Source organism: Nansenia antarctica, assembly GCF_963989245.1.
Source record: "Nansenia antarctica genome assembly, chromosome: 3".
Classification (NCBI taxonomy): domain Eukaryota; kingdom Metazoa; phylum Chordata; class Actinopteri; order Argentiniformes; family Microstomatidae; genus Nansenia; species Nansenia antarctica.
In genome coordinates, this window is record NC_137688.1 from 1,229,142 (window position 1) to 1,244,141 (window position 15,000).

Here is a 15,000-nt window from a genome sequence, read left to right on the forward strand (position 1 = left end):
GGAAATAGGGCGAAAATCCGGCCAGATTATCTTTATGTGTGCACCAGGCCAGATTATCTTTATGTGTGTACCAGGCCAGATTATCTTTATGTGTACCGGCTTTAGACGAAACACCTCAAAACGGTTCAGCAACAGACTCAACGGCTCTTCGTGACGTTAGAATTTTTGGTCAAAATTGAGTTTTTTACATAATCTGATCCATTAGGTGTTTATTAATGCCTGTGTGGTGTTATTTTAAAAATTTCGAATTTTTTTTTGTTAGTAATTAATAAAATACAAAGGTTCCATCTCACAAAACATAATGGAATGTAAAAACGTTGACGCTCAATATCTCTGAACTACCCTAAACGGAGATAGAACCTTATCATTCTAAGCTCACGACTTGTGTTGTTGCTTTAACGACAGGTGCCCAGACAGCCAGTCGATCACCAGAGGAATCCAGCTGTTGATTGACAAGCAGCTGCCCAATGGAGACTGGCCACAGGTGAGTCCCCGCCTCCTGTGACGTCCAGCCCAGCCAAGCTAACGGCTGCGTTCGTAAATTCGCTCTGGAAATCTGATCAGTAGCAACACTCATGGAATGCCTTGTCTTGTCCAATCAAATTACTGGGTCCCTTTATGACGTTGAACCCAGTGTGCGCTCCAGTGTGCGAATTTTTACGAACGTAGCCAAAGTGTGGAGTTATCACTATGACAACAACTCCTTGCCCCCTACTCCCTAGAGACATTTGCAGATGCACTGTAACCCAGTAAACAAAGAGTCCAAAAGACGTCCCCAGGGAAGCCGGAATGTGGGTTCAGATGACGTCTTTAGGACATCTTATGGACTACAGAAGACGATTCTGTAGTCCATAAGACGTCCTAGAAAGACGTCATCTGAACCCACGTTCCGGCTTCCCTGAGGACGTCTTTTGGACTCTTTGTTTAGTGGGAACTGCTGCTTACTGAGTTGATAACTGAGTTACTTTAACCCTCCTAACCTCCTAAACCCAAGGCCCGCTCACATGTGTACAAACAGAAAGTACTATAAGGCAAATTCCAACTAAATGGATCTTGCGTCAGTGTGTACCGTGTGTGTGTCAAGACGACGCGCCGTTTGATTGATGGGTTGTGTGCGGTTTTCCTTTCCTCTCCGCAGGAGAACATCTCTGGCGTGTTCAACAAGAGCTGCGCCATCAGCTACACCTCCTACAGGAACGTGTTCCCGGTGTGGACGCTGGGACGCTTCGCTAGCCTGTACCCCTCCAGTCCCCTGGCTGGGACGCTTCTCTAGCCTGTACCCCTCCAGTCCCCTGGCTGGGACGCTTCGCTAGCCTGTACCCCTCCACCCCCTGGCTTCTCTAGCCTGTACCCCTCCACCCCCTGGCCTGTACCCCTCCACCCCCTGGCCTGTACCCCTCCTCCCCCTGACTTCTCTAGCCTGTACCCCTCCTCCCCCTGGCCTGTACCCCTCCACCCCCTGGACGCTTCTCTAGCCTGTACCCCTCCTCCCCTGGACGCTTCTCTAGTCTGTAGCCTGAGGTATTACAACAAAGCCCTTTTCCTCTGCTTGAGGTATTACAACTAGTGTTGTTCCGATACCATTTTTTAATCCCGATACCGATACCTGACCGTGCAGTACTTGCCGATACCGAGTACCGATCCGATACCACGGCGTTTGAAAAAACAAAACAAAAAAACATGTTTTTTGAGCCGCATACTAACCTCGATGTAAAATTATTGCTAAAACTTAGTCTGGCACTGCTCAAAACCTTTGTAAAACTCGTAAAGTTTTTGTAAAACTTAAGTAAAAAAAAAAAAACGTTTTTGTAAAGTACTCGCCGATACCGATACCAGCATTTTGGTGCGTATCGGTGGCCATGCCGATACTAGTATCGGTATCGGAACAACACTAATTACAACGCCCTTTTCCTCTGCTTGTTGATGAGCTGCTGAGAGAAGCGTGACTTGAAGACGCGAGCTTACAGCGGATGTCGACGACACTTCCGAGGCGACGCGTTAAGTTGTTTTTGCGTTGCTGCACTCTGACCACACAAACATTCAAACGTTTTTTAAAAAGCACTGTTTGAATGTGCCTCATCATTCCTCGATCACTACTGATTTATCATGGCTGTTTAGCACTATGTTAAGCTCAAATGTGTATATACTAAACCTATAAGTAGTGTTGGATTTCTCCCAAATGAGAGTAAAGATTGTAAAATGTTAACATGTGTTAACGTGTTTTTTTTGTGTGTGTGAATGAATAGAATGTTGTGAGTTTAGAATTCTAAGGTTCTATCTCCGTCTAGGGTAGTTCAGAGATATTGAGCGTCAAAGTTTTTACATTCCATTATGTTTTGTGAGATGGAACCTTTGTATTTGATTAATTACTAACTCAAAAATGTCAACATTTTTACAAATAACACCACACAGGCATTAATAAACACCTAATGGATCAGATTATGTCAAAAACTAAATGTTGACAAAAATTGAGATAGAACCTTATAATTCTAACATCACGGTGTGTTGCATTATCAATCATCTGTACTTGAAATAATCTTGCTGATCTAGGAGAGAAGGAGAGAAGGGGGGCTCTGTGGGTCTCATTCTGATGGGACTGAACCGGTCGAAACAAACCTGTTTACTGCCGTGAGAGAAACAGGGGTGCCAGGGGTGGGATCCTAATGATATAGAATACAGTTCTTCCATAATTATGTAAATATTACTGAAATGGAAAATCAAGTTCCCGAGTTGCCTTTTAACCTCAACGGCTCCTAACATGATGTTGATATAATTGCCTTGTAATTAGAGCAGAATAAAGTAATTTTCATATGGTTTCACACTGACTATGTTATTTATCTATAACCCTAACCCTTTTTTTAAATTCCAGAACTAAGGTCAGATCCCAGGAGAATGTGCAGCATTAGCAGCAGGGTTGGTCAGTTCCTGTAACTCCCATGTACACATTGATGTTATGTGTCCCTTCACTTTAAACTTCCCAACCTATGTATATGTAAGTACTTGGTTTTAATACCATATAAGATATGGAAGGTTTTCCATCAACATCGTTAAAGGAACATTTTAGAAAAAAATAACCATAGATTTTCCTTTAGCAGGAAGAGAGCGTGGTTTGCAGGGAGTTATGACTCCATTTTAAAAAATAATAATAATGAGGAGGATGAAAATCAAGGTGAAAGCAGCCAGCGCAGTCCCTCTTTAACCTGGAAAGTCAGGACAGGGCTCGACATTAACGCCGTTTTACTTGTCTGGAGCAAGTAAACTTTCGCCGGGTTTGTTTGCGCGAGCACGACGACGCTGCTGGATCCTGTATCTGTTTACCCGTGTGCAGGAAGAACAACAGACGGCGCAGGGCAGGCGCCAGACCAGACTAGATGATCGTTAGGGAAGATATTATCAAAGCATACACGCCTGTCGATCACCCATAAGCTTTGATAATATCTTCACTCACGATCATCTAGTATATGAAAATATTTCTTCTTTTTTTGTAATCAATTATTTATTGCAAAACAGTACACATGAAAAACTCACATTATTACACCAAACAAAATAAGTGTCTGTCCTGATTCCTCTCTGGAATATAAAGATCATGTATTATGTACAACATACATTACAACTGTAGTTATTATACAATCCATTCAAAAATACACTACTTCATATTTTAATTTCACATTTCTCTGGAATGCTGACTTCCTGTTCCAACAGCAACATTCAGTTTTCGCGATTTCAACGGTCCACCTGATTGGTTCAACCAATAAATCATTCAAAAGTATCAAGGCCTTTTTTTCCATTTAAACATGATACAGTAGCAGACATGAAAGCTAAATTGCAAAAGTGGCCCAACTAGTATAAAGTCAGCCGCCCTAACTAGGCCAATGGCAACCAATCAAAATGTTCAGACCTTTATTTCGAAAAAATAAATTTCAACTTTGTTGAAAATCTGTGACACACTCGCTAGTCGAGCCAAAATATTGCAACGCAACGGGATCGCTGGGTAATCCCACTTTCACCCGCCGCTGTCACACATGTCTGTATAGACCTCAGCCACAGCAGGCTAGTCCAGGTGCACAGCAGAACTATGTGTGTGTGTGTGTGTGTGTGTGTGTGTGTGTGTGTGTGTGAGAGTGAGAGTGAGAGTGAGAGTGTGTGTGTGTGTGTGTGAGAGAGTGTCTGTGTGAGTGTGAGTGTGCGTGTATGTGTGAGAGTGCGTGTGTGTGTGAGTGTGTGTGTGTGTAAGAGAGTGTCTGTGTGGGTGTGCGTGTATGCGTGTGAGTGTGTCTGTCTGTGTGTGTGAGAGAGTGTCTGAGAGTGTATGTGTGTGAGTGCGTGTGAGTGTGAGTGTGTGAGTGTGAGTGTGAGTGTGAGTGTGTGTGTGTGTGTGTGGTGTGTGTGTGAGTGTGAGTGTGTGTGTGTGTGTGGTGTGTGTGTGAGTGTGAGTGTGAGTGTGAGTGTGAGTGTGAGTGTGTGTGTGTGCGTGTGTGTGCGTGTGAGTATGCATGTATGTGTGTGTGTGTGTGTGTGTGTGTGTGTGCTAGGCCTGGGTAGTAGAGTTCTCTGTACATCCACAGAAGGGGAAGGTTCCACAGCAGGGCTGCAGCCAGGGCCGCCACAGGATCTTGTCCCAGGAGAGCTGCGGCTCGGGGGTGTGTGTGGGGGTGTGTGTGAGGCTGCTGGGCTGCGGGTCGGGGGTGTGTGTGAGGGTGCGGAGGTGCAGCTCTCTGGCCCGGGCGGTCTGCTGCAGCACCTCTGCGTAGCGCGGCTCCGTCTCCGGGCCGAGGGGGCGTGTCTCTGAGGGGTCGCTGTGGAGGTCAAAGAGCAGCGGGGGGTCGTGGCGGGTCACGTGGTCGCCGTGACACAGACACACCTTGGTGTCGTAGCAACCGCCCGCGCCGGGGGGGGAGAAGTTGGGGGTGAAGTAGTGAACCTTGAAGACGGACTCACCTGGCGAGAGACACACGTCACACGTCAATACACGCACACGTACACACACCAACATGGAGACACACACATGTCAGTACACACACATGTACACACACCAACATGGAGACACACACGTCAGTACACACACATGTACACACACCAACATGGAGACACACTCATGTTAATACACACACATGTACACACACACTCATGTCAATACACACATTGTAAGTCGTGGAATGTCATTCAGTCACGGTCGGTCAGTCAGTCACTGTCAGTGAAGCGTTGTTTGTTTGTCCGAGTTTTCAAAGGGGGCGTGGCTTAGCGATAGGTCCATTGTAGATTTGCTTTGAGACGTTGACCAGTTTAGTGTTTATCCGTGTGAGTGTCATCGTCTCAGAGTGTCAGGGTCTCAGAGTGTCTGGTTCTCCACAGTGTCAGGGTGTCACAGTGTCAGGGTGTCAGAGTGTCAGGGTCTCACAGTGTCAGGGTGTCAGAGTGTCAGGGTGTCAGAGTGTCAGGGTCTCACAGTGTCAGGGTGTCAGAGTGTCAGGGTGTCAGAGTGTCAGGGTGTCAGGGTGTCACAGTGTCAGGGTGTCACAGTGTCAGAGTGTCAGAGTGTCAGGGTGTCAGAGTCTCACAGTGTCAGGGTGTCAGAGTGTCAGGGTGTCAGAGTGTCAGGGTGTCACAGTGTCAGGGTCTCAGAGTGTCAGGGTGTCAGAGTGTCAGGGTCTCACAGTGTCAGGGTCTCAGAGTGTCAGAGTGTCAGGGTGTCACAGTGTCAGGGTCTCAGAGTGTCAGGGTGTCAGAGTGTCAGGGTCTCACAGTGTCAGGGTGTCACAGTGTCAGGATCTCAGAGTGTCAGGGTGTCACAGTGTCAGGGTGTCAGAGTGTCAGGGTGTCAGGGTGTCAGGGTGTCAGAGTGTCAGAGTGTCAGGGTGTCACAGTGTCAGGGTGTCAGGGTGTCACAGTGTCAGGGTGTCACAGTGTCAGGGTCTCACAGTGTCAGGGTGTCAGAGTGTCAGGGTGTCAGAGTGTCAGGGTGTCAGAGTGTCAGGGTGTCAGAGTCTCAGAGTGTCAGGGTGTCACAGTGTCAGGATCTCAGAGTGTCAGGGTGTCACAGTGTCAGGGTGTCACAGTGTCAGGGTGTCACAGTGTTAGGGTGTCAGAGTGTCAGGGTCTCACAGTGTCAGGGTGTCAGAGTGTCAGGGTGTCACAGTGTCAGGGTCTCACAGTGTCAGGGTGTCAGAGTGTCAGAGTGTCAGAGTGTCAGGGTGTCAGAGTGTCAGGGTGTCACAGTGTCAGGGTCTCAGAGTGTCAGGGTGTCACAGTGTCAGGGTGTCAGAGTGTCAGAGTGTCAGGGTGTCACAGTGTCAGGGTGTCAGAGTGTCAGGGTGTCAGGGTGTCAGAGTGTCAGGGTGTCAGGGTGTCAGGGTGTCAGAGTGTCAGGGTGTCAGAGTGTCAGGGTGTCACAGTGTCAGGGTGTCAGAGTGTCAGGGTGTCACAGTGTCAGGGTGTCAGAGTGTCAGGGTGTCAGAGTGTCAGGGTGTCACAGTGTCAGGGTGTCAGAGTGTCAGGGTCTCACAGTGTCAGAGTGTCAGGGTGTCACAGTGTCACAGTGTCAGGGTCTCAGAGTGTCAGAGTGTCAGGGTGTCAGAGTGTCAGGGTGTCAGAGTGTCAGGGTGTCAGAGTGTCAGGGTCTCACAGTGTCAGGGTCTCAGAGTGGCAGAGTGTCAGGGTCTCCACAGTGTCAGGGTGTCAGAGTGTCAGGGTGTCAGAGTGTCAGGGTGTCAGAGTGTCAGAGTGTCAGGGTGTCAGAGTGTCAGGGTGTCACAGTGTCAGGGTCTCAGAGTGTCAGGGTGTCAGAGTGTCAGGGTGTCACAGTGTCACAGTGTCAGGGTCTCAGAGTGTCAGGGTGTCAGAGTGTCAGGGTGTCAGGGTGTCACAGTGTCAGGGTGTCAGAGTGTCAGGGTGTCAGGGTCTCACAGTGTCAGGGTGTCAGGGTCTCACAGTGTCAGGGTGTCAGAGTGTCAGGGTGTCAGGGTCTCACAGTGTCAGGGTGTCAGGGTCTCACAGTGTCAGGGTGTCAGAGTGTCAGAGTGTCAGGGTGTCAGAGTGTCAGGGTGTCAGAGTGTCAGGGTCTCACAGTGTCAGGGTGTCAGAGTGTCAGGGTCTCACAGTGTCAGGGTCTCAGAGTGGCAGAGTGTCAGGGTCTCCACAGTGTCAGGGTGTCAGAGTGTCAGGGTGTCAGAGTGTCAGGGTGTCAGAGTGTCAGAGTGTCAGGGTGTCAGAGTGTCAGGGTGTCACAGTGTCAGGGTCTCAGAGTGTCAGGGTGTCAGAGTGTCAGGGTGTCACAGTGTCACAGTGTCAGGGTCTCAGAGTGTCAGGGTGTCAGAGTGTCAGGGTGTCAGGGTGTCACAGTGTCAGGGTGTCAGAGTGTCAGGGTGTCAGGGTCTCACAGTGTCAGGGTGTCAGGGTCTCACAGTGTCAGGGTGTCAGAGTGTCAGGGTGTCAGGGTCTCACAGTGTCAGGGTGTCAGGGTCTCACAGTGTCAGGGTGTCAGAGTGTCAGAGTGTCAGGGTGTCAGAGTGTCAGGGTGTCAGAGTGTCAGGGTCTCACAGTGTCAGGGTGTCAGAGTGTCAGGGTGTCACAGTGTCAGGGTGTCACAGTGTCAGGGTGTCAGGGTGTCAGAGTGTCAGGGTGTCAGAGTGTCAGGGTGTCAGGGTGTCACAGTGTCAGGGTGTCAGGATGTCAGAGTGTCAGGGTGTCAGAGTGTCAGGGTGTCAGAGTGTCAGAGTGTCAGAGTGTCAGGGTGTCAGAGTGTCAGAGTGTCACAGTGTCAGGGTGTCACAGTTTCAGGGTGTCACAGTGTCAGGGTGTCAGAGTGTCAGGGTCTCACAGTGTCAGGATCTCAGAGTGTCAGGGTGTCAGAGTGTCAGGGTGTCAGAGTGTCAGGGTGTCACAGTGTCAGGGTCTCAGAGTGTCAGGGTGTCAGAGTGTCAGAGTGTCAGAGTGTCAGGGTGTCAGAGTGTCAGGGTGTCAGAGTGTCAGGGTGTCAGAGTGTCAGGGTGTCAGAGTGTCAGAGTGTCAGGGTCTCAGAGTGTCAGAGTGTCAGGGTGTCAGAGTGTCAGGGTGTCAGAGTGTCAGGGTCTCACAGTGTCAGGGTGTCAGAGTGTCAGAGTGTCAGAGTCTCAGAGTGTCAGGGTGTCACAGTGTCAGGGTGTCACAGTGTCAGGGTCTCAGAGTGTCAGGGTGTCACAGTGTCAGGATCTCAGAGTGTCAGGGTGTCACAGTGTCAGGGTCTCAGAGTGTCAGGGTGTCAGAGTGTCAGGGTGTCAGAGTGTCAGGGTGTCAGAGTGTCAGGGTGTCAGAGTGTCAGGGTGTCAGAGTGTCAGGGTGTCAGAGTGTCAGGGTGTCAGAGTGTCAGAGTGTCAGAGTGTCAGGGTGTCAGAGTGTCAGGGTGTCAGAGTGTCACAGTGTCAGGGTGTCACAGTGTCAGGGTCTCACAGTGTCAGGGTGTCAGAGTGTCAGGGTGTCAGAGTGTCAGGGTCTCACAGTGTCAGGGTCTCACAGTGTCAGGGTCTCACAGTGTCAGGGTGTCACAGTGTCAGGGTGTCACAGTGTCAGGGTGTCAGAGTGTCAGGGTGTCAGAGTGTCAGGGTGTCAGAGTGTCAGAGTGTCAGGGTGTCAGAGTGTCAGGGTCTCACAGTGTCAGGGTGTCAGAGTGTCAGGGTGTCAGAGTGTCAGGGTCTCAGAGTGTCAGGGTGTCAGGGTGTCAGAGTGTCAGAGTGTCAGGGTGTCAGAGTGTCAGGGTCTCACAGTGTCAGGGTGTCAGAGTGTCAGGGTGTCAGAGTGTCAGGGTGTCACAGTGTCAGGGTGTCAGAGTGTCAGAGTGTCACAGTGTCAGGGTCTCAGAGTGTCAGGGTCTCCAGATTAAGGTCTACAGTGCGGCATGCGAGTGCGGTGACCCTGAGCAGACCGCCGACCATATAATCACCATCTGCCCCTTATGTAGACCACCCTCGGAAGCCAGCCTCTTCGACTTAGAACCAGAGATGCGGGCATGGCTACACGACACCGAGTCGAGTTGGACCTCTGACGTTACACGAAAGAAGAAGGGTCTCCAGAGTGTACTTACTGCCCGGGGGGTGCCAGCGGGCAGCGTTGAGGTAGACGCCGCAGTAGTGGAACATGAACTGGTGCTCTGAGCGCTCGGCCCTCCCCTCCAGCAGAGGCATCAGGTCATACCCATCCAACAGCCTGGAGAGAGAGAGCACACACACGCACACGCACACACACGCACACGCACACGCACGCACGCACACACACGCACACGCACACACACCCACACCCATGCACGCCAGGTCACCTGGGGGGTCTTTAATAAACGTTGCGTGCGCAAAAAAGCTTGTGTACGCCACTTTTACGCACGTCATGGCAGATTAAGTCCAACTGCCAACAATTTTCCGCCTGATGTAATCAATGTCTTTCGAATGCCGTTGCTATGCCGACACTTGCATCTTCTTGCACTTGAACAACATTAAGGTTGATGCAGTCATGTTACAGAGTTGGCTAGTTAACCCACATCACATCAGCCAAAGTAGCGATAAACATAATTCCATAACTGAATACTACTTTATTTCCAATTATAGCTAGCTAGCTTACTTACTTAGCTAGCTTACTTACTTAGCTAGCTTACTTACTTACTTATGTACAGAGGCATTATGGAGCACCCACATTGATTACATCAGCCGGACACTATTTGGCCGGCGGACATCATTTGGCATGACAGAGCCATGCAGGTAAGGTGATTTCCCTATCTTCTCCAGTTTTATTTTCAGACTAATACAATTAATAAAATAGTCACTTTGTTATTGAGACCTAGTCTCAATATATCATATTTAGACCTCCTGTCCCCTAAATGGGTGTTATCTGAATTAAAACTGTAGTTATTAAGTGTAGTGTAGTCACACACACAAACACACACACACACACACACACACACACACACACACACACACAGACCCTACCTGTCAGAGGGTGGCGCCCCGGCCAGGTGTGTGAGCGTGGGGTACAGGTCCATCAGGCTGGTGGGCTCGTGTACCACCTTCCCCGCGGGCAGCCGGCCGGGCCAGCGGAAGATGCCAGGCACCCGGATACCCCCCTCCCACCCCCCCATGGCCTTGCCCCCTGGAGACAACAACAGTGTTACCTAGTATTACAACACTGTTACCTAGTTACCTAGTATTACAACAGTGTTACCTAGTATTACCTAGCTGTGTGAGCTCGTGTGTGTGTGTGTGTGTGTGTGTGCGCGTGTGTGTGTGTGTGTGTGTGTATGGGTGCCTGTGTGTGTGTGTGTGTGTGTGTGTGTGCGTATGTGTGTGTGTGTATGTGTATGGGTGCCTGTGTGTGTGTGTGTGTGTGTGTGTGTGTGTGTGTGTGTATGTGTGTGTATGTGTGTGTGTGGTCACCTTTGTAGATTCCGTTCCATCCTCCTTTCTGCCCACGTGAGTCCGCGTCCTCGACGTGTCCTCCGTGGTCGGAGGTGAAGTACATCAGAGTGTTGGAGGCCAAACCCAGACGGTCCACCACATCAGTCACCCTGCCTGGTGAATTATACATTAATACAACTACACATTATAACCTGTATATTAAGTCTATGGCATAATAATCACCACGTCATTATTATTATTATTATTATTATTATTATTATTATTATTATTGTTATTATTATTATTATCATCATTATTATTATTATCATTGTTGTTATTATTATAATTATTGTTATTATTCATATTATTATGATTATGATTATTATTATATTACATTATATAATTATATTATTATAATATCACATGTGGGGTCCCTCAGGGGTCTATTCTTGGTCCCTTGCTCTTCTCCCTGTACATGATCCCATTAGGTGGAATCATCAGAAAACGGTGTAATGCTGATGATACTCAGCTGTACATATCAGTGTTGCCTGATAATCCACATGCACTCAGCTCGCTGGAGAATTGTCTCCGAGATATACAACTTTGGATGTCCCAACATTTTCAACTACTAAATCAGGAAATGAGATTCTTGTCATTGGACCAAAACCACAAAAAGACAAATTGTTGAATACCATGGGAACCTTGCTTTCAGACTGCAAACATGAAGCTAAGAATCTAGGTGTGATTATAGATTCTGACTTAAGCTTTGAGCCTCACATAAAATCTATAACTAGTAGAAATGCTTTTTATCATCTACGGAATATTGCAAAAGTTAGACATTTTCTCTGGCAAGCTGATGCAGAAGTGTTAATGCATGCTTTTGTTATTACAAGTTTGGACTATTGTAACGGTCTCCTTTCTGGTCTTCTGAAGAAAGCTATTGGCCAGCTGCAATTAGTCCAAAATGCAGCAGCGAGAGTTTTAACCAAAACAAGCAGAAGAGCTCATATAACTATTTTAGAGACTCTACACTGGCTTTCAGAAAGTTCAGAATAGATTTCAAGATCCTTCTGCTTGTTTATAAAGCTGCCCATACATTAGGGATGCAACCTCAGTAAATATTTTCAAGTCAAGACTAAAAACCCATCTTTTTAATATTGCCTTTAAATGACTAAATAATTAAATTGATGATTATATAATGATTAAAGCACTTTGAGCTGCAACGTTTGCAGGAAAAGTGCAAATAAACAAATACAAGTTATTATTATTATTATTATTATTATAATTATTATTACACCCTGCTATTTACAAATGCTTGAATCGGGGCCTCCCTCCCTCACTCCCTCACTCCTTCCCTCCCTCCCTCCCTCCCTCCCTCACTCCCTCCCTCCTTCCCTCCCTCCCTCCCTCCCTCCCTCCCTCCCTCCGCGTTACCGATCATGTAGTCCACCTCCTCCACGTTGTCTCCGTAGCGACCGTGGCGGCTGGCGCCCTGGAAGGCTGGCGAGGAGAACAGCGGCGTGTGAACGTGGGCCAGAGACAGGAACAACAGGAAGGGCCGCGCAGCGTTCCTGAGGTCACCGGGAAGAGAGGCACGCACGCACGCACACACACACACACACACACACACACACACACACACACGCATACGCACACCACACACCACACAGACACAAACACCACACAGACACAGACACACACAGACACACACACACACACACACGCACCCACACATACGCACGCACACAGACACATGCACACACACACACGCACACACACACACACACACACACACACACACACGCACACACGCACACACACAGACACATGCACACGCACACACGCGTACACACAACAGGATGTTGAGACCGATCTGCAGGAAACAGTTCCACACACTCGTCACCACGTCACCGTGGTTCTCCTCACCTTTCGATGAAGCTCTCGGCCTCTCCCAGCAGCCTTTGCGGCAGGGTGTCCAGGGTCATGGGTTGCTCCACCACTTCCTGGTCCCTCATGATGATGCAGTTCCAGGTGCGCAGCAGTTGGAAGGGGAGGAACCAGACGGTGAAGCCCAGCAGACTCAGAGACGCCAGCAGCCCCAGGACCCACACACTGATGTCCAGCAGCCCACACACACGCACACACACCTGCACAGAGGAGAGAGAGAGAGTCACACACACACACACACACACCTGGACAGAGGAGAGAGAGTCACACACACACACACACCTGCACAGAGGAGAGAGAGAGAGTCACACACACACACACACCTGCACAGAGGAGAGAGAGAGAGTCAGCCTTGGCGAGGAGGTGTGTGTCCCCCTCCGCTCCAGGAAGTCCTTCAACAACGACAAGCCCTGGTTTTCATCCCAACTCAGGCGTCTGAGGTCAGAGAAGGAGGTGGCTAGGCGCAGTGGGGACGTGGACCGGGTCAAGCAGGCCAAGTACAGGTTCGCCAAAGCGGTGAAGGAGGCGAAGCATCGCTTTTCGGAGAAGCTGCAGAAACAGCTCTCTGAGGGGGATTCCGCCTCCGTCTGGAAAGGCCTAAAGACCATCACCAACTACAAACCCAGGTCCCCGCTGATGTCCGACAACCTCCCCCTCGCTAACGAGCTGAACGAGTTCTATTGTAGGTTTGAGAAAGAGAGGTTCCCGCCCACCCCCGCCCTCTCCCTCCACACCCCCCGGCTACAACCACCACCCCCGTCCCCCAGGGGGGCCAATGTCCCTCCTGCTACCCCCACCCTCCCCCCTCCCCCCCCCCTCCCTCCCCCCTCCTCACCCGCCCCGCCCACCCCCACCCCCCTTTCCCCACCCCCTCTCTCTGTCACAGTGCGAGAGGTAAACAGACTGTTTAAGAGGCAGAATCCCCGGAAGGCAGCTGGTCCGGATTCCGTCTCTCCCTCTGTCTTGAAGCACTGCGCCGACCAGCTGGCCCCGGTGTTCACCAACATCTTCAACGCCTCGCTGGAGCTGTGTCACGTCCCAGCGTGCTTCAAGGCATCAACCATCATCCCCGTCCCCAAGAAGGCCAAGGTCACAGGCCTCAACGACTACAGACCCGTCGCTCTGACCTCCGTCGTCATGAAGGTCCTGGAGCGCCTTGTCCTGGCCTACCTGAAGCTCATCACGGATCCTGTGCTGGACCCCCTGCAGTTCGCGTACAGAGCCAATAGATCCACGGAGGACGCCGTGAACATGGCTCTGCACTACCTACGTACTAGAACACCTAGACACTGCAGGCAACTACGCCAGGATCCTGTTCGTGGACTTCAGCTCGGCCTTCAACACGATCCTCCCACACATCCTGGAGCACCAGCTATCCCTGCTGCAGGTGCCGGTCTCCACCTGCAGGTGGATCACGGACTTCCTGACTGACAGGTCTCAGCGGGTGAAGCTGGGGAAGAGCATTTCCAGCTCCAGGACCACCAGCACGGGCTCCCCGCAGGGCTGCGTCCTGTCTCCAGCACTATTCTCCCTCTACACCAACAGCTGTGTCTCCCGCCACCCCTCGGTCAAGCTCCTGAAGTTTGCAGACGACACCACCCTGGTGGGCCTCATCTCCGGGGGGGACGAATCTGCCTACAGGGGTGAGATCGAGGGGCTGCAGAGATGGTGCAGTTTAAACAATCTGGAGCTAAATGCTCTAAAAACAGTGGAGATGGTGGTGGACTTCCGAAGGAAAGCAGCCCTGCCCCCTCCCATCACGCTGGGAGGTACCCCGGTGGCCTCCGTGGAGTCATGCCGCTTTCTAGGCATGACCATCTCCCGGGACCTAAAGTGGGAGCAGAACACCGAGGTCCTCACAAAGAAGGCCCAGAAGAGGATGTTCTTCCTCCGGCAGCTGAGGAAACTCAGGCTGCCGAGGTCCATGATGGTCCAGTTCTACACGGCCATCATAGAATCCATCCTCACCCACTCCATCATCACCTGGTTCCCTGCTGCAACGACCAAGGACAAGGCCAAGTTGCAGCGGGTGCGACGTTCAGCAGAGAGGGTGATCGGCTGTCCCTTGCCCTCCCTCAACTCCCTGCATGACACCAGGGCTCTGAGGAGGGCAAGGAAGATCATGGCTGACCCCTTCCACCCCGGCCACGGCCTCCTCACCCTGCTTCCCTCTGGAAGAAGGTTGCGGCTGCCTAAGGCACTTAAGGCCCGCCACAGGCTCAGCTTCTACCCCTCAGCCGCCAGGCTGTTAAATGACTCTGGCTTCCCCCCCCCCCCCCGCCCCCAAGTCTGCCCAGGACTGAACTGGACTCAAAAAAAACTCTGCACTGCACTTTACTTTATACCGCACTATCCAATGCACTGTTGTCTGTCCTGTGTTGTTGTTGTGTTGTCCTGTTTTTTGATATGTGAAAAAAGTATAAACGCACTTGCTGTGGTGACGAAGCAAATTCCTATATGTGTAATGCATAGTGGCAATAAACGTTATCTCAATCTCTCAATCTCAAACACACCTGGACAGAGGAGAGAGAGAGAGTCACACACACACACACACACACACACCTGCACAGAGGAGAGAGAGAGAGAGAGTCACACACACACACACCTGGACAGAGGAGAGAGAGAGTCACACACACACACACACCTGGACAGAGGAGAGAGAGAGAGAGAGTCACACCCCCCCCCCCCCCCCTCACCCCCC

General features: G+C 50.5%; 2 protein-coding genes across 3 annotated transcripts in view; one reads left to right on the forward strand and one right to left on the reverse strand.

Annotated features, from left to right (window-relative positions):
* Positions 1 to 2,784, forward strand: part of lss (lanosterol synthase (2,3-oxidosqualene-lanosterol cyclase)) — a 28,469-nt gene extending 25,685 nt beyond the window's left edge. For both annotated transcript variants that reach the window (XM_080526631.1, XM_080526632.1), the window contains exons 21-22: positions 406 to 484; positions 1,139 to 2,784. In XM_080526631.1, coding sequence (XP_080382757.1) covers positions 406 to 484; positions 1,139 to 1,273 — 214 coding nt within the window. In that variant the 3' untranslated portion in view covers positions 1,274 to 2,784. The remainder of the gene's footprint in view (positions 1 to 405; positions 485 to 1,138) is intronic.
* Positions 2,785 to 3,572: 788 nt separating this feature from the next.
* LOC308153192 (arylsulfatase D-like) overlaps positions 3,573 to 15,000 on the reverse strand; it is a gene marked incomplete at its 5' end in the record, with an annotated part of 89,686 nt that continues 78,258 nt past the window's right edge. Inside the window, 6 exons of the mRNA XM_080526278.1 lie at positions 3,573 to 4,938; positions 9,056 to 9,177; positions 9,948 to 10,107; positions 10,392 to 10,526; positions 11,787 to 11,923; positions 12,279 to 12,499. Of these exons, the coding sequence (XP_080382404.1) occupies positions 4,529 to 4,938; positions 9,056 to 9,177; positions 9,948 to 10,107; positions 10,392 to 10,526; positions 11,787 to 11,923; positions 12,279 to 12,499 (1,185 nt within the window). The 3' untranslated portion in view covers positions 3,573 to 4,528. The remainder of the gene's footprint in view (positions 4,939 to 9,055; positions 9,178 to 9,947; positions 10,108 to 10,391; positions 10,527 to 11,786; positions 11,924 to 12,278; positions 12,500 to 15,000) is intronic.